This window comes from Microtus ochrogaster, chromosome 10, assembly GCF_000317375.1.
Source record: "Microtus ochrogaster isolate Prairie Vole_2 chromosome 10, MicOch1.0, whole genome shotgun sequence".
In the NCBI taxonomy this organism is placed as follows: Eukaryota; Metazoa; Chordata; class Mammalia; order Rodentia; family Cricetidae; genus Microtus; species Microtus ochrogaster.
Genome location: NC_022016.1, coordinates 43,146,728 through 43,167,636, shown reverse-complemented (window position 1 = coordinate 43,167,636; position 20,909 = coordinate 43,146,728). Strand labels below are relative to the sequence as shown.

The following is a 20,909-nucleotide window of genomic DNA, read 5'->3' as shown; positions in this document are numbered from 1 at the left end:
TACAGATGGTTGTGAGCCACCATGTGGTTGCTGGGAATTGAACTCAGGACCTTTGGAAGAGCAGGCAATGCTCTTAACCTCTGAGCCATCCCTCCAGCCCCCTAACCTGGGTGTTTAAAACCTATTTTTGGTTCTCTAGAAGGGCAGCAAGTGTTCTTAATCACTGAGATACCCATCTCTCCAGAATCATTAAAACACACATATCAGCACACTGACTTCCTGGTAATGCCAAATTTAGACAGTTTCTAGTCAAGTGTAGTCCCAGTATATCTGGGGTTGAACAAGAGAAGGGCCAATCCAATCCGAAGCAGTTTGGGTGCATGCACAATAAGGGAAACGAGTGCCACCTCGTAACCTTTTAGGGGGAATCCCTTATTTACAGTCTTGTGTCTAGTATAACTGGGTGCACATATAACTAAAATCTGATACAGTAAGAAAAATGAACATATGACCTAATTTAGCAATCAAAATAGAGAACTACTCAAACCACCTCCTTGGCAACCAAACCTTCCTTTTCTTGAGTGCCACAAAAAGCAGCTGCAAATAACTGGAGTCCTAAATACCAACTGTTACCTATCTGGCCCAAGGTTAACCTGTCAACCTTTTCCTTTTTAACATTTTATTCTATTTTAATTACATGTACATGTGTGTGAGGGGGTGCGGAATGAGTACAGATGGCCAGGAAGCCAGAAGAGGGTGGAGTTATGGGTGTTCGTGAGCTATGTGATCTCCAAGAGCAGCACTAACTTAACTGCTGATCCCACTCCTGCCCCCAGTCAATCTCAACTTTGTCTCCCTGTTTGAGTCTCTATTTTTCAGTTCTCTGGTTATGTGGATGAGAACCTAGAAACACCCCCCAGGCCCTTACTACCAGTTGAGGCACAGAAACACAAAATCAGGTGAGAAATGACTGGGAAAAGAAATCTATCACTAACACAAAGACTGAAGAGTGAAAATGTAACTTCAAGGCACCAGCAAGCAGAGCACAGGAGCAGCGCCTCTGCTCCATCCTCACCTGAGTCGACGAAGGCTTTCACAGGGTGCCCGTTTACTCTGCAGTTGATGTAGAGCATGGCGACCTGGCCGAAGCTCTCCGGGGCCTCCTCCATAGCTATCGTCATGTTCTCCTCGATGTTCTGCTGCCTGTGACAAGCCAGAGCAGCACACTGAAAACTCCATTTCCGGAAAGAACACCCAAACACACTTGTCAACGGTTCTGCCCTAACTGGAGCAGCTGAGTCACTGAATGGAAATTGGTTCTGTGTTCCCCACAGGTGACTCAACAGGAGGTTTTGAGAGACAGAGCTGGCAGAAGACCTAAGTCAGGAATAAAAACTATCCTCCTATAAAATGATCATGTTCCCCTAAAAGCTCACAGATGGAAAAATAAACTCCTAGAAAGCAAGGCCCTTTCGATCTTACCAAACATTGAAATTGATATTTCATGAATAATACTTACAACAGGTTTTTTTTTTTTTTTTTTTTTTTTGTTTTTTTCGAGACAGGGTTTCTCTGTGGTTTTGGAGCCTGTCCTGGAACTAGCTCTGTAGACCAGGCTGGTCTCGAACTCACAGAGATCCACCTGCCTCTGCCTCCCGAGTGCTGGGATTAAAGGCTTGCGCCACCATCGCCCGGCCAGGTTTTTACTACATAGCCCAGGTTGGACTTGAACTTGTGACCCTCTCATCTCCGCCTCTCCAGAGTTGGGGTTATATGTGTGCACCATGTTCTTATATTTTTGGTTTTTTGTTAGTTTGGTTTGGATCTTTTTGAAACAGGGTTTCGCTGTGTAGCCCTGGCCACCACCCTGCTTTCCAAGGACTGGTAATAAAGGAATGTGTCACTATGCCAGTCCTATGCTCCTTTAAAAAAAAAAAAATTTATTATGTATACAGCATTCTGCCTGCGTGCATGCTTGCCAGAAGAGGGCACCAGATCTCATTATAGACGACGGCAAGCCACCATGTGGTTGCTGGGAATTGAACTCGGGAAATCTGGAAGAGCATCCAGTGCTCTTGGTCTCTGAGCATCTCTCCAATCCCATGTACTCCTGTTTTAACTGAGGATGTCCTGAGCATCTGAGTATCATCCTGGTGCATCAGTCTTACTAGTCTGCAACCAGAATCACATGTATTCCACCTGTCTGCTGCGCAGGCTGCTTCATCTCCACAACTGGCTTTTCTAATCTGAAAAATGAAAAAAACAAAAAACCCACAATTCCTTCCCATTACAACGTTGACAAACAGCCTTACAGAATTTAGCTTATGGTGCTAAGCAAGTCAAGAGCAGAGCTTCAAATGTTGCAACTATCTGGAAAAGTAGCTTAGTTGGATGAGTCCTTCACAGTATGCACAAAAGCAGGGGCCCAGAATCATATCTCCAGGTGTGGTGGTGCACACCTGGACTTCCAGCATCTGAGAACTGAAGGCAGGAGGATCAGAACTTTATGGTCACCCTTGGCTACATTTAAGACCAGCCTGAGATATACACACTGACTGGTTAGACAGCATACCTTTAGACTGGAAATAGTAAACTCAGTCTACAATTTGAGGTAAAGTTCACTGTGAACTAAGAACTGCTAAGACCGCATTCCAATACATGTGCACATGTCATAAGAACATGGAGAGCCGGGTGATGGTGGCGCACGCCTTTAATCCCAGCACTCGGGAGGCAGAGGCAGGCGGATCTCTGTGAGTTCGAGACCAGCCTGGTCTACAGAGTTAGTTCCAGGACAGACTCCAAAACCACAAACCCACATGGAGGCACTGTCTACATACCATCTGATGTTAAATCCAGTTATCAGCTACATTGTATTTAAAATCAGCACAGAAATGCCAGTCTAGATTTGTCACGGAGGGTGCTTCTGAGGAAGCCCTGAATGTGGGCATCACCATTTCACAGGCTGGGGTCCAAGACTGAATAAAAAGGAGACATGTTCCTGCCAACATGGACTACAGCCTTAAACAGAATAAATAATTAATAAACTCTCCTTGCCTTAAGTTGCTTGTCACAGCAAGTAGATAAGTAACTAACATGCTGTCCACTGTCACTGCTTATTCACGTGGCAGGCACAGAGCTGAAATAGATCAAATGGCCTGCAAAACCTAAAACAGCTAACTACCTAGCTTTACAGAAAGTCTGCTGGACCCGTGCTCTGAATGCCATTGCCTGCGCTTTCCTTCACACCCTGGCTCACTGAACTGATGGTAACACTTCTCAGCAAGCCCAGACACTCTTGTTTAATTGAGTCTGGCAAACAGGGAAGCTACTTACTACACTTGCTGTACAATATAATGTGTCATGTATAATGGTGTCATGCGCCAAGCAGAAATTTTAAGGCACATTTGATATAATTATATACCTTTATCCACTGGCACATTATAAATTTAGAAATTACATACAAATAATTATATAACCCCTGATGTTGCTCTAATCCAAGTTAAGTTTCAGGAGAAAAAAAGAAAAAGAATATGCAGGGCTAGGGAGATGGCTCAGTTGCAATATGTTTACCATTCAAACATGAGGAGACCTGGCAATATCTACTTACAATCTCAGAGGTGGGGAGGTAGACACGAAGGTCCCTGGAGCTCACTGGCCAGCCAGTAAACCTACCCAAATCTGTGAGCTCCAGGTTCAGCAAGAGAAGCCGCCTCAAATAAATGAATGAATGAATAAAGTGAGTGCAGCTCACACACACAGAACACACAGAAGCAGGTAGACCTGAGCTCAAGGCTAGCCAGGGCTACACAGTAAGACTTTTTCTCAAAACAACAACACAATTCAATGAACCAGCCAACCGAGTCAAACAAATACAAAGAGTTGCAGGGCAGCCCCAGATGCACAGCAGTGTCAGGCCAGCTTGGGCACTCTGGGTAATCTTCTTTCCTTACATCACCCAGTTTCCTTTACCCCACCCCTGTAGGAAACAACCTGTTTCAATTCGATACACTCCACTTCTAGGGTTTGTCTATGGCGCCTTACCACCCCGGTTTCCTAGGATAAATCCAACTACGCCTGAAATCAATGTCAGACTCCCTTAGAGCCGCAATCTGAGAACATAAATGGTTTATTTCTCTGGGCTGATTCAGCTAGTCAAGCTATGTCCACGGACACTCACTAACATCTGATTAAAGTACAGCTGCACAGGCCTCCCAGCTAGTGGAGAAGACGAGGCAGGACGTTAAATTTAAGGCCAGCTTGTCAACTTAGTGAGATTGGGTCTCAAAATAAAGAGTAAAAGCAGAGACGAGGATGTGACTCAGTGGCAGAATACTTGTCTAACTGTGTAAGAGAGGGGGAAAATCACCATTATCTGATACATGTAAAGAGAACACTTAACCGACAGAACATGAGCAAATAGCTTAGGGCTGTCAATTAGTTCTAAATATGATTTATTTCTTCAATTTCAAGAATAGTCAGAGTGTCCTAGATGCAGTCTGGTAATAAAGTCTATCGAGTACATATACGTGAGGGCCCAGTGTAGGCAAAGGGTGGGGAGAGCCTATGAGTATACCCTGCTATTCAGTGTAACAGGAGCATCATTAGATTTGTTTCTCTTAGTTACGGGAGGATTTTCACAATTAGCAACAAAAATTGAATTGGGTTTGGGGAGCAGATGGCCATTTTATTCAGACAGCATCTAGCTTGTGACTAGCCTTTAGCATCTCTGTACCTGCCTGGGCTCCATTCCTGAAGATCCTGACTCATCAGAATAGAGAGAAGGCTCAAGCATCTGCAATCTGAAAAGCTTACTGCATGCTTTAATACAGCCCCAGCAGAGAGCCGCTGCAACAGACGCGAGGTTGGCAGAGTGTCAGGCAGGGAGCCAGCAAGGGGCACTCGAAAGAAGACAGAAGAATACAAGACTCCACATGTGCAGAGCTCTCCAATCCAACCGCCTTCAAGATCTGACTTAATGAGGATTGAAATCAGCCTTCAGAGCAAGTCTACTGATCTCAGCAGACGGGGTTTCTCTTCAGTCATCCTGGGGTCAACTACCTTTCTTTAACGATGCTGTTTTGTCTGCTAACCAGGAAGTGCTCACAAAATTTGAGAGAACTTTCAAATACTGGATCAAAATGTGAGGACTATGAAGGAGAGAGTTACCTGGACAGACTGAGGTTATTATCTCAACCTGGAGATGGGGAAGTTGCCTTCAAGCAGACGTCTAGTTAATGCTGATGACCTGGATGCTGTGAGCTTGCTCATTAGGTAGATGGATCTTACCTTATATCTTCTTCTATCTTTGCCTGAGCTTCAAGATCAAAGGGGTCAGCAGAAAACAGACGAATTCTTTCTTGTTCTCTCCGAGCTCGGTCCTGCTGCTGCTCTATCAGGACCCTAGAAAATTTCTCTACAAAAATAAGGGAGGAACATATTCAGCTCTACATTTTCTTTCTTTCTTCTGGTTGTTACAAGACAGGGTTTCTCTGGCTGTCCTGGAACTCACTCTATAGACCAGACTGACCTTAAACTCAGAGATCTGCCTGTCTCTGCCTCCCCAAGACTGGGATAAAGGTGTGCAGCACCACTAGCCAGCTACTTTTTATTTTAAAAAATGTTTTTTATTTCATTTTAGCAGTGGCGGTGCAAGCTTTTAATACCTGCATTCAGAAAGCAGAAGCATGCTATCTCTGTGAATTCAAAGCCAGCCTGGTGTGCAGAGCAAGTTCCAGGACAGCCAGAACTACATAGAGAAACCCTATCCTGAAAAACCAAAATTAAATAAAGAAAAGAAAACCTCAAAGAGTGTACTCTATAATTCCAAATATATTAAGTTTGAAAACAGACAAAACAAATCAAATAACAGAACAGTGCCAGCCTATTCAAGAGGAAAGTGAGTAGTAAAAGGGACATAGTGGAACTTTCTAGCTGAAAATGTGCTCAACTTATAAACATGAGGACCCAGAACCCACATAAAACTGCAGGAAATGATGGTGTGCACTTGTATCCCAGTGCCCGAGCAGAGACAAGAGGCTCTCTGAGGCCCTGGCCCACCTGCTGAAAAGCCAAGGAGAGACCCTGCTGCACACAAGGTGGATCATATTCTTAAGGATGATATCTGAGCTTTCCCCCAGGTCAACATATGAAATCCCACTTTAAAAAGACTAAAAACAAGCCAGGTGTGACAGAAGTTTGTGGACCAGTCTGGTTATCTGAATTTAATCCCTGTCTCCCCGAAGAGGGCAGGAGAACCAGCTCTTGACAACTGTCCTCTACTACGGCTGTGGTATGTGCTGAGACACCTATTCAAGATGAAACCTGAGTTCAGACTCCCAGAACCCACATAAAAGCTGGTGCACTCATACAATCCACATGCCAGGGCTTCTATGGTGACAAAATCCCCCAGAAGCTCACAGACCGGCTAGCCTATTGTATACAGTGCAGTGACAAAGAGCAGAGACCCTACTCTCAAAAACAAGATGGAAGATGAGGACCGACAACCAAGGCTGTCCTTGACATCCATATGCCAGCTGTGGCCACATAAATATAATTTTAAAAAACAAACAAACTTTTTTTCCTCCAACACATAGTCTTTTTTGTGTAGCCCTGGAACTTGCTCTATAGATCAGGCTGGCCCTGGGGAGAGGCAGAGGCAGGTGGATCTCTGAGTTCAAGGCCAGGCTGGTCTACGGAGTGAGTTCCAGGACAGGCTCCAAAGCTACACAGAGAAACCCTGTCTTGAAAAACAAAGAAAGAAGAAGAAGCTGGGCATAGTAGCACACATCTTTAATCACAACACTATGGAGGAAGAGGCCCAGGTGGACAAACAGACTGCCCTAGGGGCCTGGAGACAGCTTTGTGGTTAAGAGCACTGCTTGCTCTTCCTAAAGGTCCTGATTTCAACTCCCAGCAACCACATGGTGGCTCATAACCATCTGCAATAAAATCTAGTGCTCTCTTCTGACCTGCAGGCATACATGCAGTCAGAACACTATATATATAATAAATCAATTTTTAAAAAAAAGAGACTTCTCTAAGGATCAAGATGATTTCAATTAAATACAAACATTGCCAATTACCCCAGTTTGAGATTACATTAATCACCTCTCATCAACAAGTGGCCTGCTCAAGACTCACAGCAGACAGCCAATGGACTCAAACAGCTGCCTTACACATTTGTCTGGCACAACTACTGAAACACAAGGGCGCTTACCAAGATCTCCACTGAGTAGAGCTTCTGCCAGGGGTGGGTTACGCTCCTTCAGTAAGGACAGCTCATGCGGGTTGGCCAGCAGCATGTCTCGGAGCAGGGCTGGGTTGTCCAGGCCTTGAGGAGATGATGCTGTTTCCCCAGGAGATGAGTGCTGAGCCTGCGCTCTGGGCAGCTGGCGCTGTTGGGGGTTTGATGTACCAGGCACAGCTATACTACTGAAGTCAATCCGGGGCAAGTCTGTTGAGATCAATCAATCAAAGTTTACTCAAATGATGCATGCCATAAAAACAAGTGTTGAAGGAAACAACAAAAGAGGCATTCGTCATTGACAACAACAGCAAGTAGTAACTGTAAACGCTCTGTCTTTCCCCTTGCCCTTCCTCCAAGATGGTGCTACGAGAATAAATTAATAGGGAAAAATATGAGAGGGGAGGGGCTCACTGGGGAGACCACTCAGAGGTGCAGAAGACCACGGTTCAGTTTCCAGCACCCACATGGTGGGTCAAGATGACCTGCAACTTGGGTCCTAGGAACAGCCTACATCCTCTTGTGACACCCACGAGGTCAGGCACACACATGGTGCACACACATTCACACACATTATTAAAAAAAAAAAAAGATTAAAAACTAAAAAAGAGGCAGGCATGGTGGTGTACACCTTTAATCCCAGCACTCAAGGAGGCAGAAACAAGTGGATCTCTGTGAGTTAGAGGCCAGCCTGGTCTACAGAGTAAGTTCCAGGACAGGCACCAAAGCTACACAGAGAAACACTGTCTTCAAAAACCAAAACAAACAAACCCAACCAAACAAACCAAGAGAGAGAGAGAGAGAGAGAGAGAGAAAAGAATTCAAAATTAGGGGTTCAGCATGCCAAAGTCCTGTGCCCACTCCCCAGCACCACATAAAGGATGAGGTGAGGCAAAAGGACTACAAATTCAAGATAATCCGATATATAGTAGATTTCTGTCCACCTTGGTGATATATGAGTCTCTGTCTCAAACAAGCAAACATACAAACTTATGCCTGTCCCAGTAACTGCAACTGCCTAATTCTAGATATGCTCTTCTGAAACAATTTTATTGTAGGCATAGCGGTGCGGGCTTTTAATCCCAGCACTCAGGAAGCAGAGGTAGGGTTTATCTTTGTGACTCTGAGGCCAGCCTGATCTACACAGTGAATTCTAGGATAGACAGCCAGGGCCATATAAAGAAATACTCCCCCAGAATAAATAAATATTCCAAAAAAAGAAAAAGAAAAAAAAGCTGGGTGGTGGTGGTGCACGCCTTTATTTTTATTTATTTATTTATTATGTATACAATACTCTGTCTGTGTGTATGGCAGAAGAGGGCACCAGACCCCATTACAGATGGCCATGAGCCACCATGTGGCTGCCGGGAATCGAACTCAGGACCTTTGGAAGAGCAGGCAATGTTCTTAACCTCTGAGCCATCTCTCCAGCCCCCTAAATATTTATTTATTTATTTATTATGCATACAATATTCTGTCTGTGTGTATGTCTGCAGGCCAGAAGAGGGCACCAGACCTCATTCCAGATGGTTGTGAGCCACCATGTGGTTGCTGGGAATTGAACTCAGGACCTTTGGAAGAGCAGGCAATGCTCTTAACCACTGAGCCATCTCTCCAGCCTGGCACATGCCTTTAATCCCAGCACTTGGGAGGCAGAGGCAAGCGGATCTCTGCGAGTTCGAAGCCAGCCTGGTCTACAAGAGCAAGTTCCAGGACCGGAACCAAAAGCTACGGAGAAACCCTGTCTCGGAAATGAAAAAAATAAAAAAAAATAAATAAATACATAAAAATCATTAATTAATTAATTAATTAAAGATGTGGGCATGTGTTCCAGTGCACACCTGCTGTCTTAGTCACTGTTCTATTACTGTAAAGAGACACCATCGCCAGGCGATGGTGGCGCACGCCTTTAATCCCAGCACTTGGGAGGCAGAGGCAGGCGGATCTCTGTGAGTTCTGGTCTACAAGAGCTAGTGCCAGGACAGGCTCCAAAGCTACAGAGAAACCCTGTCTCGAAAAAACTAAAAGACACCATGATCATGCCAACTCTTACAAAAGAGAACATGTAACTGGAGACTTGCTTGCAGTGTGAGAGGTTTAGTCCATTACCATCATGGCAGGGAGCATGGCAGCATGTTGGAACAGTAGCTGAGAGCTGCATCGTGATCCATAGGCAGAGGGAGAGACTCTGGGCTTGGCCAGGGCTTTATGAAACCTCAAAGCCTATCCCCAGTGACATACTTCCTTTAAAAGGTCACACATTCTAATCCTTCTAATCCTTTCAAATAGTTCTACTCCCTGGCTAAACATTCAAATATATGAGCCTATGGGAGATATTTATATTCAAACCACCTAATAAGTTATCTTCTGCTACCTTAATGTAGGTTCTTGGGTTCACACTCAGGTTGCCAGGCTTGTACAGGAAGTGCCTTTACCCTCTGAGGCATCTTACTGGCCCTACGTATGCTCTATTTGTTTTGTTTTTTCGAGACAAGGTTTCTCTGTGTAGCTTTGGAGCCTGTCTTGGAACTCACTTTGCAGACCAGAACTGTATGGATCAAGTGAACAGCACAAACATTTCATGTCAAATTCTGAACATCTAAGCACTGCCTGAGGAAATCTGAGGAGGTTCTCTGTACCTCTTTGAATTTACAATTTCATCTGTGCATCCCAGACAAACAAGGTCCTGGGAAGTAAGTGGGCATAACTGTTTTACAGGACTGAAGAAATGAAGGAGTTTTTCATCCCAGGTTCTAGACTGTTCTAGAGCTTCATCTTCACACAGGAGCCCACACAATGTCGGACTCTGTTGCCATGAAATACCAGAACAGTGCACAAGGACAGGAAGCACACTTTTGGTGTGTAAGGGAAACCACTGAATCACTACTAGGATTCAGATGTTGAATGAGCTGAACAGAGAGTAGAGCTATACAGTTCTGTGAATAATCACAGCCACTGAACTGTGATCCTTTAAAAGGGGGAATCATGGTTGTGGACTTTATTTCAATAACTCTGCTTAGTAAAAGAAAGGTGACAGCTAGTTATGGTGGCTTATGCCTGTAACCCCATCATGCTAGAGGCGGAGACAAGAGGACTGGGAGCTTGAGGCAAGCCTGTCTCCAAAAAAGAGGCAAACTAAAACAAACTAGAGCCAAATGAGACAATGGCCCTGAAAAAAAAATTGACATTATGTTCAACCCTAAAACTTATTTAATGACCAGCCTTGTCCAGAGTCTGGACTATCCAGAAGCCCTTTGTGTATCAACTACAAAAAGGGAAAGCTTAAACTCACATATAAGGTTTCAGCCTCACATGTGGGCTCAACTAGTCACTGTCTTAAAACAGAGGCCAGTTGTCAGTCAGTGTGTGTGTTGAAAAGAGTCACATGGGACAAAACATTTAAGCAATGAAAAGGTGAGGGAATGGCAGACTCCCTGGGGAGCTGCTGTCCTCACCAACCACCAAATCACATGGGTGGGGCCACCTCTGCTGAAGAAACTTATCTCCACTTGCCAGTCGATTCACTTCAGAACTCTGAAAACCTTGTCCACTTCATAGCCCAGATCTCCATGCATACCCTCCCCTCATAGCAACCTAACTGCGATGTTGTCCATATACCAACAGTGAAGAAAAAATAAAACATACAAACAAAACTACTATGGCGACTCTCTAGTACCGACCACCTCACAAAGTACCCAAGCGAAGATCTGTTTTTTACCGATGAGCAAACTCCAAATGCTATTCTTCCTAAAGCAGGAGGAGCCCAAGGGACGGATTGAAATCCGGAACTGGTACAGGGAGTGCCTGAAGACGGCTAGGAGCCTGAATGAAGCAGTGTGCTCCAGGCTGCAGTCTGCTGACACCCAACACACCTGTCAATCCAGTACCACACTCTTTAAAGGCAGGAGACCTGGAGGCTAAATACTATCTAAAGATTTTCACCAAAATATGGCAGGCAGCAGGGAAAAGAAGTCACATTTCATCACATAGCCCACATCAGGGCTTGGGAGCTGAGTCATGAGAGCAGCTGAAGGAAGCTACAGGCCCTCTCAGCATCAAGCACACATGTGCCCACTCCCACACAGTCCTGCATATTCTAGACACAGAAACCTAAATGCAGGCTCCAGACTATGAACACCAAGCTGGCTGGATGTGTGGGTGCATGCCTGTAATTTCAGCCCTCAGGAGTCTGGAGGCCAGCCTGGGTCACACAGAAAGTTCCATGGCTGTTCTGGGTTTGAAACAAAACAAAAAGCCACGGGGTCTGGAGCCATAGTTCAGTGGCTAAGAGATTTTTGATGGCTCCAAACACACATGTAAGGTAGCCAAATTACAATTCTGGGGGCTCTAATGCCTCTAATCTCTGTGGGCATCTGTATTCAGGAGTACAACACCCCCTCCCACACACACACATGCACACAAAATTAAAAATAATAAACTCAGTTCCAGAAGATCTGACATCCTCCTCTGGCCTCTACAGGAACTGCATGCAACAGCATACACACAAAGAGGTAAAATACCCATACATACATATAAAAATATATCATTAAAGCCAGGCAGTGGTTGCGCAAGCCTTTAATCCCAGCACTTTAATCCCAGCACTCGGCTACAGAGACAGGTGGATCTGCTCTACAGAGCTGAGTTCAAGGACAGGTTCATAAGCTACAGAGAAATCCTGTCTCGAAAAACCAATCCCTTCCCCACCCCAAAAAAATTCTTTATGGCAGGGTAGTAGCTGTGCGAGTCTTTACTCTCAGCATTGGGGAGACAGAAGCAGGTGGCTTTCTGTAAGTTCAAGGCCAGCCTGGTCTACAGAGTGAGTTAAAGGACAGCCAGGGCTGTTACACAGAAAAACTTTGACTTGGAAAAATAATAACAAACAAAAACCCACAAAAACATTTACAAAGGGGAGAAAATTCCCCATTCCGAATGGCAAATCAAGACTAATAGCAGTGTCAGGGAGGCATCCAAACCTGATGTTCCAAGCACTTAAATCTGCCAGGTTTGGAGCAGCAGAAAAAGCACCATTTCAATCACTTTTTACTTACTAGCTACGTGACTGTGATGACATCATCTAAGCCTGCATTTCATCTCTTGATGAGGTAAAGCTGGGTCAATTGTGACACCTACCTTGCTAAAGAGATGACTGATTTAGAAAACCAATGACCAACCCAAGGTTATACGGCAGGCAGGCGGCCTACACCCCCTAAGTCTGACACTGTATTAGAAGGTGATGAGCTTTGGTCTTACTTGAGAACTGCACTGGAGGGCGAGGGTCTGCATTCTCCTTCTGCCGTAAAATCACAACATCGCCATCTTTCAAGCCGTAAGAAGCCAGGGATCTGTGGTTGTCAGTGAGAGGTCTTTCTGCATAGACAATCTGCAAGGGAAGATCCGGTGGTATAAAGTGTGGAGAAGCAACATGGTACCACTTTCTTCTTCATCATGTTCCCTGCTCAAGACCCTTCCATGCGTTCCCATTAAGCCTAGAAGGAAACCCAAAGCCCTGCCTGTCTCCTACTTGGCCCAAAGGATTTGGCTGATGGCCGCTTCTGACCTCATCCCACTGCTGTCCCAATGAGGCACACTACCTTCCCCTCATGCTCTCTGTTTCTTTCTCTACCTGAGGACCATTATTCTTCCTCCTGTCACTTGGTTTAGGTTTCTGATCAAACATTATTTCAGTGCTCTTCCCTAAAGTCACATTTAAAGTGAACCCTGGACATGGGCTATGGGTGGAGCTCAATGACATAGCATTTCTCTCACACCCACAAGGCCCTGGGTTCTATCCCGAACAACACAATGTATTTTGAAATAGACTACTTTCCTCACTAATATGCTACACGTCGATCTGGTCAACTACAATGTATGCTATGTGGAACAATGATTTTGTTCAGCTGCCCAGCAGCTTAGGACAAAGCCTGGTATATAATGACTGCCCAGAAGTCTACTCAAGTAAAGGATGGGCTGATTCATATAGCAGGGAATTTAGCTTCCATTCTGAGCAACCAGGGAAGTAGGGATGACATATTCTGGCTATGTCTGCTACAAGGCAAATAATGCACACTTTTAGCTATATAGGCGTGGTAGCACATGCCTGTAACTCCAACACTAGGAGGCCAAGGCAAAAAACTACCTTGAGTACCAGATCAGCCAGGGATACAGTGAGATAGTGTCTCGAAAAAAACCCACAAAACTAAACCCATTATATACGTAACAACAATAATCACAAAACAAGTCATGAACGGGGTGTGTGTGAGAATGATGTAAGCACAGTGCTCAAGGATCAAGTTCTCAAAATAGGAAATAAAGTTTAAAAAACAAAACATAGTTTAAAAATCTGAGAAAGAGATGGCTCAATGGTTAAGAACACTGACTGCTCTTCTAGAGAACCTGGGTTCAATTCCCAGCACCCACATGACAGTCTACAACTGTCTGTAACTCCGAGATCTGACACTCACACAGACATACACGCAGGCAAAACACCAATGTACATAAAATAAAAAACAAATCATTAAAGAAATGAAGGGAGGGAGAAAGAAAAGAAATTCAGAGCCAGGAATGGTGGCACAGACCTTTAGTCCCACCAATTGGGAGGCAGAGGCAGGTGGATCTCTGAGTTCAAGGCCAGCCTGGTCCACAAAGCAAGTTTCAGGACAGCTAAGGCTATTTTACAGAGAAACCCCATCTTGAAAACAAAAACAAGACAAAAACAGAAAAGAAATTCAGGATGAAAGAGAATTGTGTGACTACAGTGACTGACGGGAATACAGAGTACAGTCAGCAGGAAGTCTACACACTAGCAGGCCTTTCTTCTACCATCCTCCAAGTTTTACTGCTCTCATGTTTATGAGAGAAAACTAACATGAAAGAAAAACATGCTGAGCTACGTCCTATTAACAGAAATACTTTCAATGGGTCCAACACAGAAGCAGAGTATACTGTGAGAAAGAATGGCACACACAGGAGTGAGGATGGAAACACTGTCCCTACGTTCTCATGTACTCCATGGGACACGCTGTGGCACACTTGGCACATCTTGCTCCCTAAGCGTTTGCCCTGTTCTGGGCCACAAACAAACTGAGCAACCTGAGCTGGTTACTAACTCAGCCAGGAACTCTAGGAGGGGCCTGTCACTAGGTGGGCCAGGCGTTAAATGTCCTGTGTCCAGCAGGCCACCAGGACTGATCATAGCAGATATTCCTTCCAGTTCTTTTTCCGTGCTGGGGGCTGAACCCAGGGCCTTGTACCTACTAGGCAATTTGTCTACCACAGCCTTTCTGCGCCTGTCCACATACGCTCTTGGCAAAGCTCCTGGGCACAGAACAGCAAACATCATTTACACCAGCAGCCATCCTGGGCATATGCTGCTATTCTGCTCCTAATCTCATGGTGATATGGGCAAAAGAAACCTAATCCTCCAAAATGGAATCCTTCTGGAGACAAGAAAGCAGAACTTGCCTGTCCAATTTTACACGCTTTTTTGTTTGTTTGTTTGTTTGTTTGTTTTGTTTCTCAAGACAGGGTTTCTCTGTAGCTTTGGAACCTGGCCTGGAACTAACTCTTGTAGACCAGGATGGGCTCGAACTCACAGAGATCCACCTGTTTCTGACTCTGCGTCCTGAGTGTTGGGATTAAAGGTGTGTGCCACCACGGCCCAACCAATTTTACAAGTTTTATACACTACTAAAAATGACTGCAACCATCACTACCACCTAGTCATGACACGCATCTAAGTGCGTATCTCAAACTGATTCTTCTTTCTTTTTGATAATACAATGGACAACTGTACCGCATATACTTTGTGGGGGTGAGTGGAAAACAACCATAAACCTGGGTCACAGGTTGAGGTGTACTGGGTGGCACCAACACAATTAAGACACTGTGATGAGATCACCAATAGCCCATGGCCTGCCTACCCTAGCGTCTCAGGTCAGTGAGTCAGCTGCAATGTATTTAAAGACACATGACTCGTCTCCCAAGGAAGACACACTTATTAGAAAATGTGTTCGTGTATAAAGAACCAAACTCAGGAAGATGAGAACTGTTTAGGGAATAAGGCTTGGTTCAGTAGGAGAGCATCTGTCTGGCATGGAAAAGCTCAGCACAAGACTACTGAATTCTTTTCCAATGGGGCGTAATATCGAAACCCAAACTTAAAGAGCACCCTGCTACCACTGAGTGAAACTCTCCTGGGCTAACAAGCCCAGTTCACATTCTCCCTCTTAACCCTCACACTGTCTCACGGAGTGTCACAATCATTTTAACAGAGATCATTCGTCCAATTTTATGGATCAGAAGACACAGAGACCACACAGCTATTAAGAGACATGACGCAGGTGCTCTATGTGCTTGACATTAAAAATGGCATTCTTTTCTAGCACCCCAAAGTAGCCTTGGGAAATGGCTTCTAAGCCATTTCTAAGGATCTAAACCTCTACTGACAGTGCCTGACTGCTTATGTGAAGCCCCTGGGTTCAAGTCTGAGTATGGGGTACGGGATACACACATAACTGTCCTTATTCGAAACACCAAGAAATACTGCGGTTGGGGGATGTCTGCAAAGGACAGGAAAATACTACAATGTCTAGCGTCTTCTTAATTGGCCTTTTTTTTCCCATTTCTTATTATTTGATTTTTTTTTATGAGTATGAGCATTTTTTTATGAGTACGAGCATTTAGGCACTTTCATGTGCCTAAGTCTACTGCTTGCATGGCTGGTGCCCAGAGGCCAGGAGTGTCTGATTCTCTAAAACTAGAATCGTAAATATGTGTGAGCCATCATGTGGGTCCTAAGAACTGAACCCAGCCCTCTGCAAGAGTAGCCAGTGCACCTTAACCACTGAGCCATCTCTCCAGCCCCAGTTTCTCATTCTTAAAAGGATGGCAACAGAACCCAAAAGAGGTGGTAACTCCAGCCTGGGGAGGCAGAGACAGGCAGATCTCTGTACCTTTCTGAGTTTGAGGCTAGTCTGTTCTACACAAAATTACAGGACAGCTCGAGTTATGTTGAAAAATCCTATCTCAAAAACAATCTAAGAGAGAGGGGAGGGTGAGAGGGAGAGAAGAAAGGGACAGCGATATGACTCAAGCTCTAACAGTCACTGACACCAGGCATATATAATGCATGCAAGTTATGGAATCTCTGACTCCATTTCCTCAAAAATGGGTGGGTTCGTTACTTGGGCATTGACGTCTATTTGTTTGGCCCTGATTTCAAAGCAGAAAAGAGGACAAAGGAAGGTATGTCCTAAGAACATGCTTCCAATGACCTTCCTCCTCCAACTAGATCCCACTACCTTTTACCACTTCCCAATAATTCCATATTACAAATTCATCAAAGCATCCACAGGTTAGGCCAGAGCCCCAGGATGAAACTGTCTCTGAAAAATGCCACCATAGACACATTTGGAGATATAATTCACTAATTCCCCCAGGAAGCCTAATTCAGTTGTGCTAATAAAATTAGCCACCACACTGGGTAGAGAGCAAATGTCCACAAGAATGAAATCCAGCAGGTTTAACTAGGACATGAAGACTGTAACCCCAGGACCTACAAGGATAAAGAAGGAAGGCTGGGGCTAAGGGCAGCCTGAGCTATTGAAACCCTAGCTCAAAAAAGTGTAAGAGGCCGGGCGGTAGTGGCGCACGCCTTTAATCCCAGCACTCGGGAGGCAGAGGCAGGTGGATCTCTGTGAGTTTGAGACCAGCCTGGTCTACAAGAGCTAGTTCCAGGACAGGCTCCAAAACCACAGAGAAACCCTGTCTCGAAAAACCCCCCCCAAAAAAAAAAAAAATTAAAAAAAAAAGTCTAAGAAATGTGATTATTTTACATTTTAAGTCCTTAAGGGGCTAGAGAGATGGCTCAGTGGTTAAGAGCATTGCTTGCTCTTCCAAAGGTCCTGAGTTCAATTCCCAGCAACCACATGGTGGCTCACAACCATCTGTAATAAGGTTTGGTGCCCTCTTCTGGCCTGCAGGCATACACACAGATAGAATATTGTATACATAACAAATAAATAAATATTTTTTTAAAAAAGTCCTTAAGTAAATCACCCTGTACAGGCCAGGCATGATGGTACAGTCTGTAATCCCAGCTCTTGGGAGGCAGAGGCAAGAGGACACGTGGTCCAACAAACAAACCCATTTCACCTCCCACCTCAATATGATCAACAACTTCTAGTCTCCCCACCAGCCAAACAAAAGGCAAGCTGGCAATGGCACGAGCACAGTGCTCTACCACATCTGTCCTCCACCTCAGAAACTAGTGTAGAAAACCTGAGCCCGAGCCCTGCCCTGCCAGTCAGAAGAGGGTACAACAGAAGTCTACACTTTTAGGTGTAAATCTGCAGACCTGATGCAGCAGCTAGTGTTCACACCCAGGGAGTGTTAGAATCCGACTTTCAGACAAGATTCCGACCTTAACACCTAGCTACAAGCTCAAAAATACAACTCGAGAACCTTTAAGCATGACACCAAATGTTTTCTGGTCTCTGAAAGAGAGCCTTCAATTAACGGGGTGGGTGGGCTGTCACTTTTCTTTCCTACAGTGCTGGCAATGTGCAGTAGGCAAGCACTCTACCAGAGCTATCCCCAACCCAGTAGACTTTTTTTTTGAAACAAGGTCTCACTACTTCCTATGTAGACCAGGCTATCCTAGAACTCACAGATCCCCCCCATGTCTGCCTGTCTCCCAAGTGACAGGATTAAAGGTGTGAACCACCATACTCAGCATGCCAACAAGAATTTTTTTTGAGACAGGTTCTCAACATGTAGCCTTGGCTGGCCTGAAACCCTCAATGAAGACCAGGCTGGCCTTGAACTGTGAGTTTCAAATAACATTAACAAACAAAAAACTAACCAAACAAACACCCAAACTGCAGTTATAAGTTATAGGTTATGAGGAATAAGCGAGTGGCTGCATTCTTTATTCTTTTCTGTGTTACAACCTTTCTAACACAACTATTCAGAATTTACCAGAGGTGGGGGCCCCCCGAGGGGAGACCATGAATTACTTAAGGAAATAAACACACCAAAACTAGCCACAATAGAAACTTTCGGTTTCCATGGTCTAAAATAGCATTTTTGTAAACCATGTAAAAGCTGTACAAAAGTGGCATTTCCAGGGTCACAGTTACGGTTGCTAGCTGCCACTTAAACATGGCTTTCATTGAGGGGCCTTCCATTTTGTACAGGCTTGTACTCCACATCACCTATACACGTAAATTAGTTTCAAAACCACCCAGACATTTAACGTGAAGGTAAGTTCTGATAATTGTTTGAGGTCGGCCCAGTCAAGTCTGCATCAAAGCCGCCTAGCTGCCAAGCACACACTTGCACTGTGGGAGAACATGTCCTGCTTTAATCACGGCACAAGTGGAGACGGCTTCTATTCTAAATTTATTGTCACTGCATCAGAACTACTATAATGAGACAGCACAGACGATGCTGATGAAAGGTGGGGCTCCAAACAGTGCTCCCTGGGTGAGTACAGGTACAGCCTGAGAATTCTTATTTCTATTTACTTTTTGTTTTTTAATTTTGACTTATGTATGTGTACTTTGCCTACGTGTATGTATATGTACTATGTGTATTGTCTAGTGCCCACAGAGGTCAGAAGAGGGTGTTGGATCCCATGGAACTAGAGTTATAGATGGTTGTGAGCCACTGTGTGGGTGCTGGGAATCAAACCCCTGTAAGGACAACAAGTGCTCTTAGTCGGTAACTGTCTCTTCAGTCCCATTTCCGTGTAGTCTTGTTTATTCTTTTGGAGGGGTAGGGGATTGAGACAGGGTTTCTCTGTGTAGTTCCTTGATGCCCTGAAACTTGCTCTGTAGAGTAGATTAGCCTGGAACTCACAGAGATCCACCTGCCTCTGCCACCCAAGTTCTGGCATTAAAAGCATGGGCCAACACTCCCCCCTTATTTTATCCTTGAGTTCTATTCTGCATGTTTATAATGCACATTATTACTCAATGTATATATGTACACAACGTAACTGATGTATAGTATATGCACATATATAACTGTGTACATAGCTGTAACTGCTATGTACCACACAAGAAAATATGCACGTGTATAGTACCTAAAACAGCCACTTTTGTAATTTATGTACAAGGTACTGTGAGCATGATCTGAACCACTTTACTTATGGAGATACAAATTATTACATGAGGATAATAAATTTAGAACAGAAACCATCTCCACCTGTACATGTGACTAAAGTGAAACATTCTCAGTGCAAGTGTGACTCGGTAGCCAAGCAGCTCTGTAAAATTCATACATGTTTGGACACCTGTGGTATGAAGTCAGAAACAGGTGAAGGAAGGGGAATGGAAAAAACTGAAGCCCAATGAAGTAAACAGCCAGAAAGAAATTGGAGAGGAAGGGACAAGTTAGAAAAACTGGTTGGGGAGCTCAAATAAGAAATGACTGGGGAAAATAAAACAAAAACCAAACCAAACAAAAAAATGATATGTTTAAGATCCGACGAAAGGAAGTGACTTCAGTGTCTGGGGCGGATCCTGTTCCTGCCTGTGGGGGCTAGCCAGCAAGCAAGCCAGACAAGCGACCCCCAGAGTGCTTAAAAATCCGCTCTTAAAATAGACACTACGTTGTCAGGTTACATAGAGCCGACAGCACTAACTTGAAAAACAGGGCGCTGTTTACAGCTATTTAATACAGGCTTAACACTAGTTGGAGCACACTAATTTGCGTTGGGAAGAAAGTAAATACCAAAAGTTGATGCCAGCAGTGGAAGATTTGGAGCTAGCCTAATTGTTCAAGTAGCACCCCTAAAGTCCCCAAGTGGCAGGTGACAGTGCCTTCTTTAACCCTACAATTATCTTTCAATCTGATACCCTAATTTACTGAAAATTTTACTAACATCTAAGTGCCACAGGCGTGGGAGTGCACCTATAACCCAGGCGTAGAATGCTTCTGTGTGTGTGTGTGTGTCTGTGTGTCTGTCTGTCTGTCTGTCTGTCTGTCTCTCTCTCTCTCTCTCTCTCTCTCTCACACACACACACACACAGTGCATGTGGGCACTATGGGAAAAGAAACAATGTCAACCTCTGTTCACTCTCAAGTCCTACTAACAAATTCAACTTAAAATTATTCCCAATCAGCTTGCAATTATAACTTGGGTAATCAAACAGCCACATAAAAAAACGATGTGGGGGGGAACTTCAAAAACTGAATAGGCTAGGCTGGGCATGGTAGTACACACTTGCATGTGATCCAGCAGTCCAGGAGCCTGGGGCAGGATGAATGTTGTCTGAAGTCAGCCTTGGCCCCTCAGTTGAGACCTCGTCTCAAAAAAACCAAACAGCTGGTTGTGATAGCTCTAGCCTGGGACACCGAGTGAAGGGATCTGTATGAGTTTAGATGGAAGCCGATGATTTATACAGTCAGACCCTGACTCAAAAATCAACCAATTGTTGGGTGGCGGTGGTGCACACCTTTAATTCCAGCACTCAGGAAGCAGAGGACAGTGGATGGCTGTGAGTTCAAGGCCAGCCTGATCTACAGCGCACTTTCCAGGGCAACACAGAGAAACCCTGTCTTGAAACTCCCATCAAAAATCAATCAATCAATTGACCCTCTAAAAGGCTGATATCCCCCCACAATCTCTTTGGTCTTAGTTCGCCACTGCCATGAGTATGAGGCTGACCAACAGGAACTGAGTCCTAGGTTTTTGTGGGTGAATTTTTCTATAGAAATTGGG

The 20,909-nt window shown here is 44.6% G+C and overlaps 1 protein-coding gene across 2 annotated transcripts in view; it reads right to left on the bottom strand.

Moving 5' to 3' along the window:
- The window catches only part of LOC101999974 (protein DDI1 homolog 2), a 43,650-nt gene that overhangs the window by 21,141 nt on the left and 1,600 nt on the right, over positions 1–20,909 (bottom strand). For both annotated transcript variants that reach the window (XM_013348386.1, XM_026782384.1), the window contains exons 2-5: positions 12,434–12,563; positions 7,157–7,393; positions 5,227–5,353; positions 1,016–1,143 (exon numbers count right to left, since the gene is read on the bottom strand). In XM_013348386.1, coding sequence (XP_013203840.1) covers positions 1,016–1,143; positions 5,227–5,353; positions 7,157–7,393; positions 12,434–12,563 — 622 coding nt within the window. The remainder of the gene's footprint in view (positions 1–1,015; positions 1,144–5,226; positions 5,354–7,156; positions 7,394–12,433; positions 12,564–20,909) is intronic.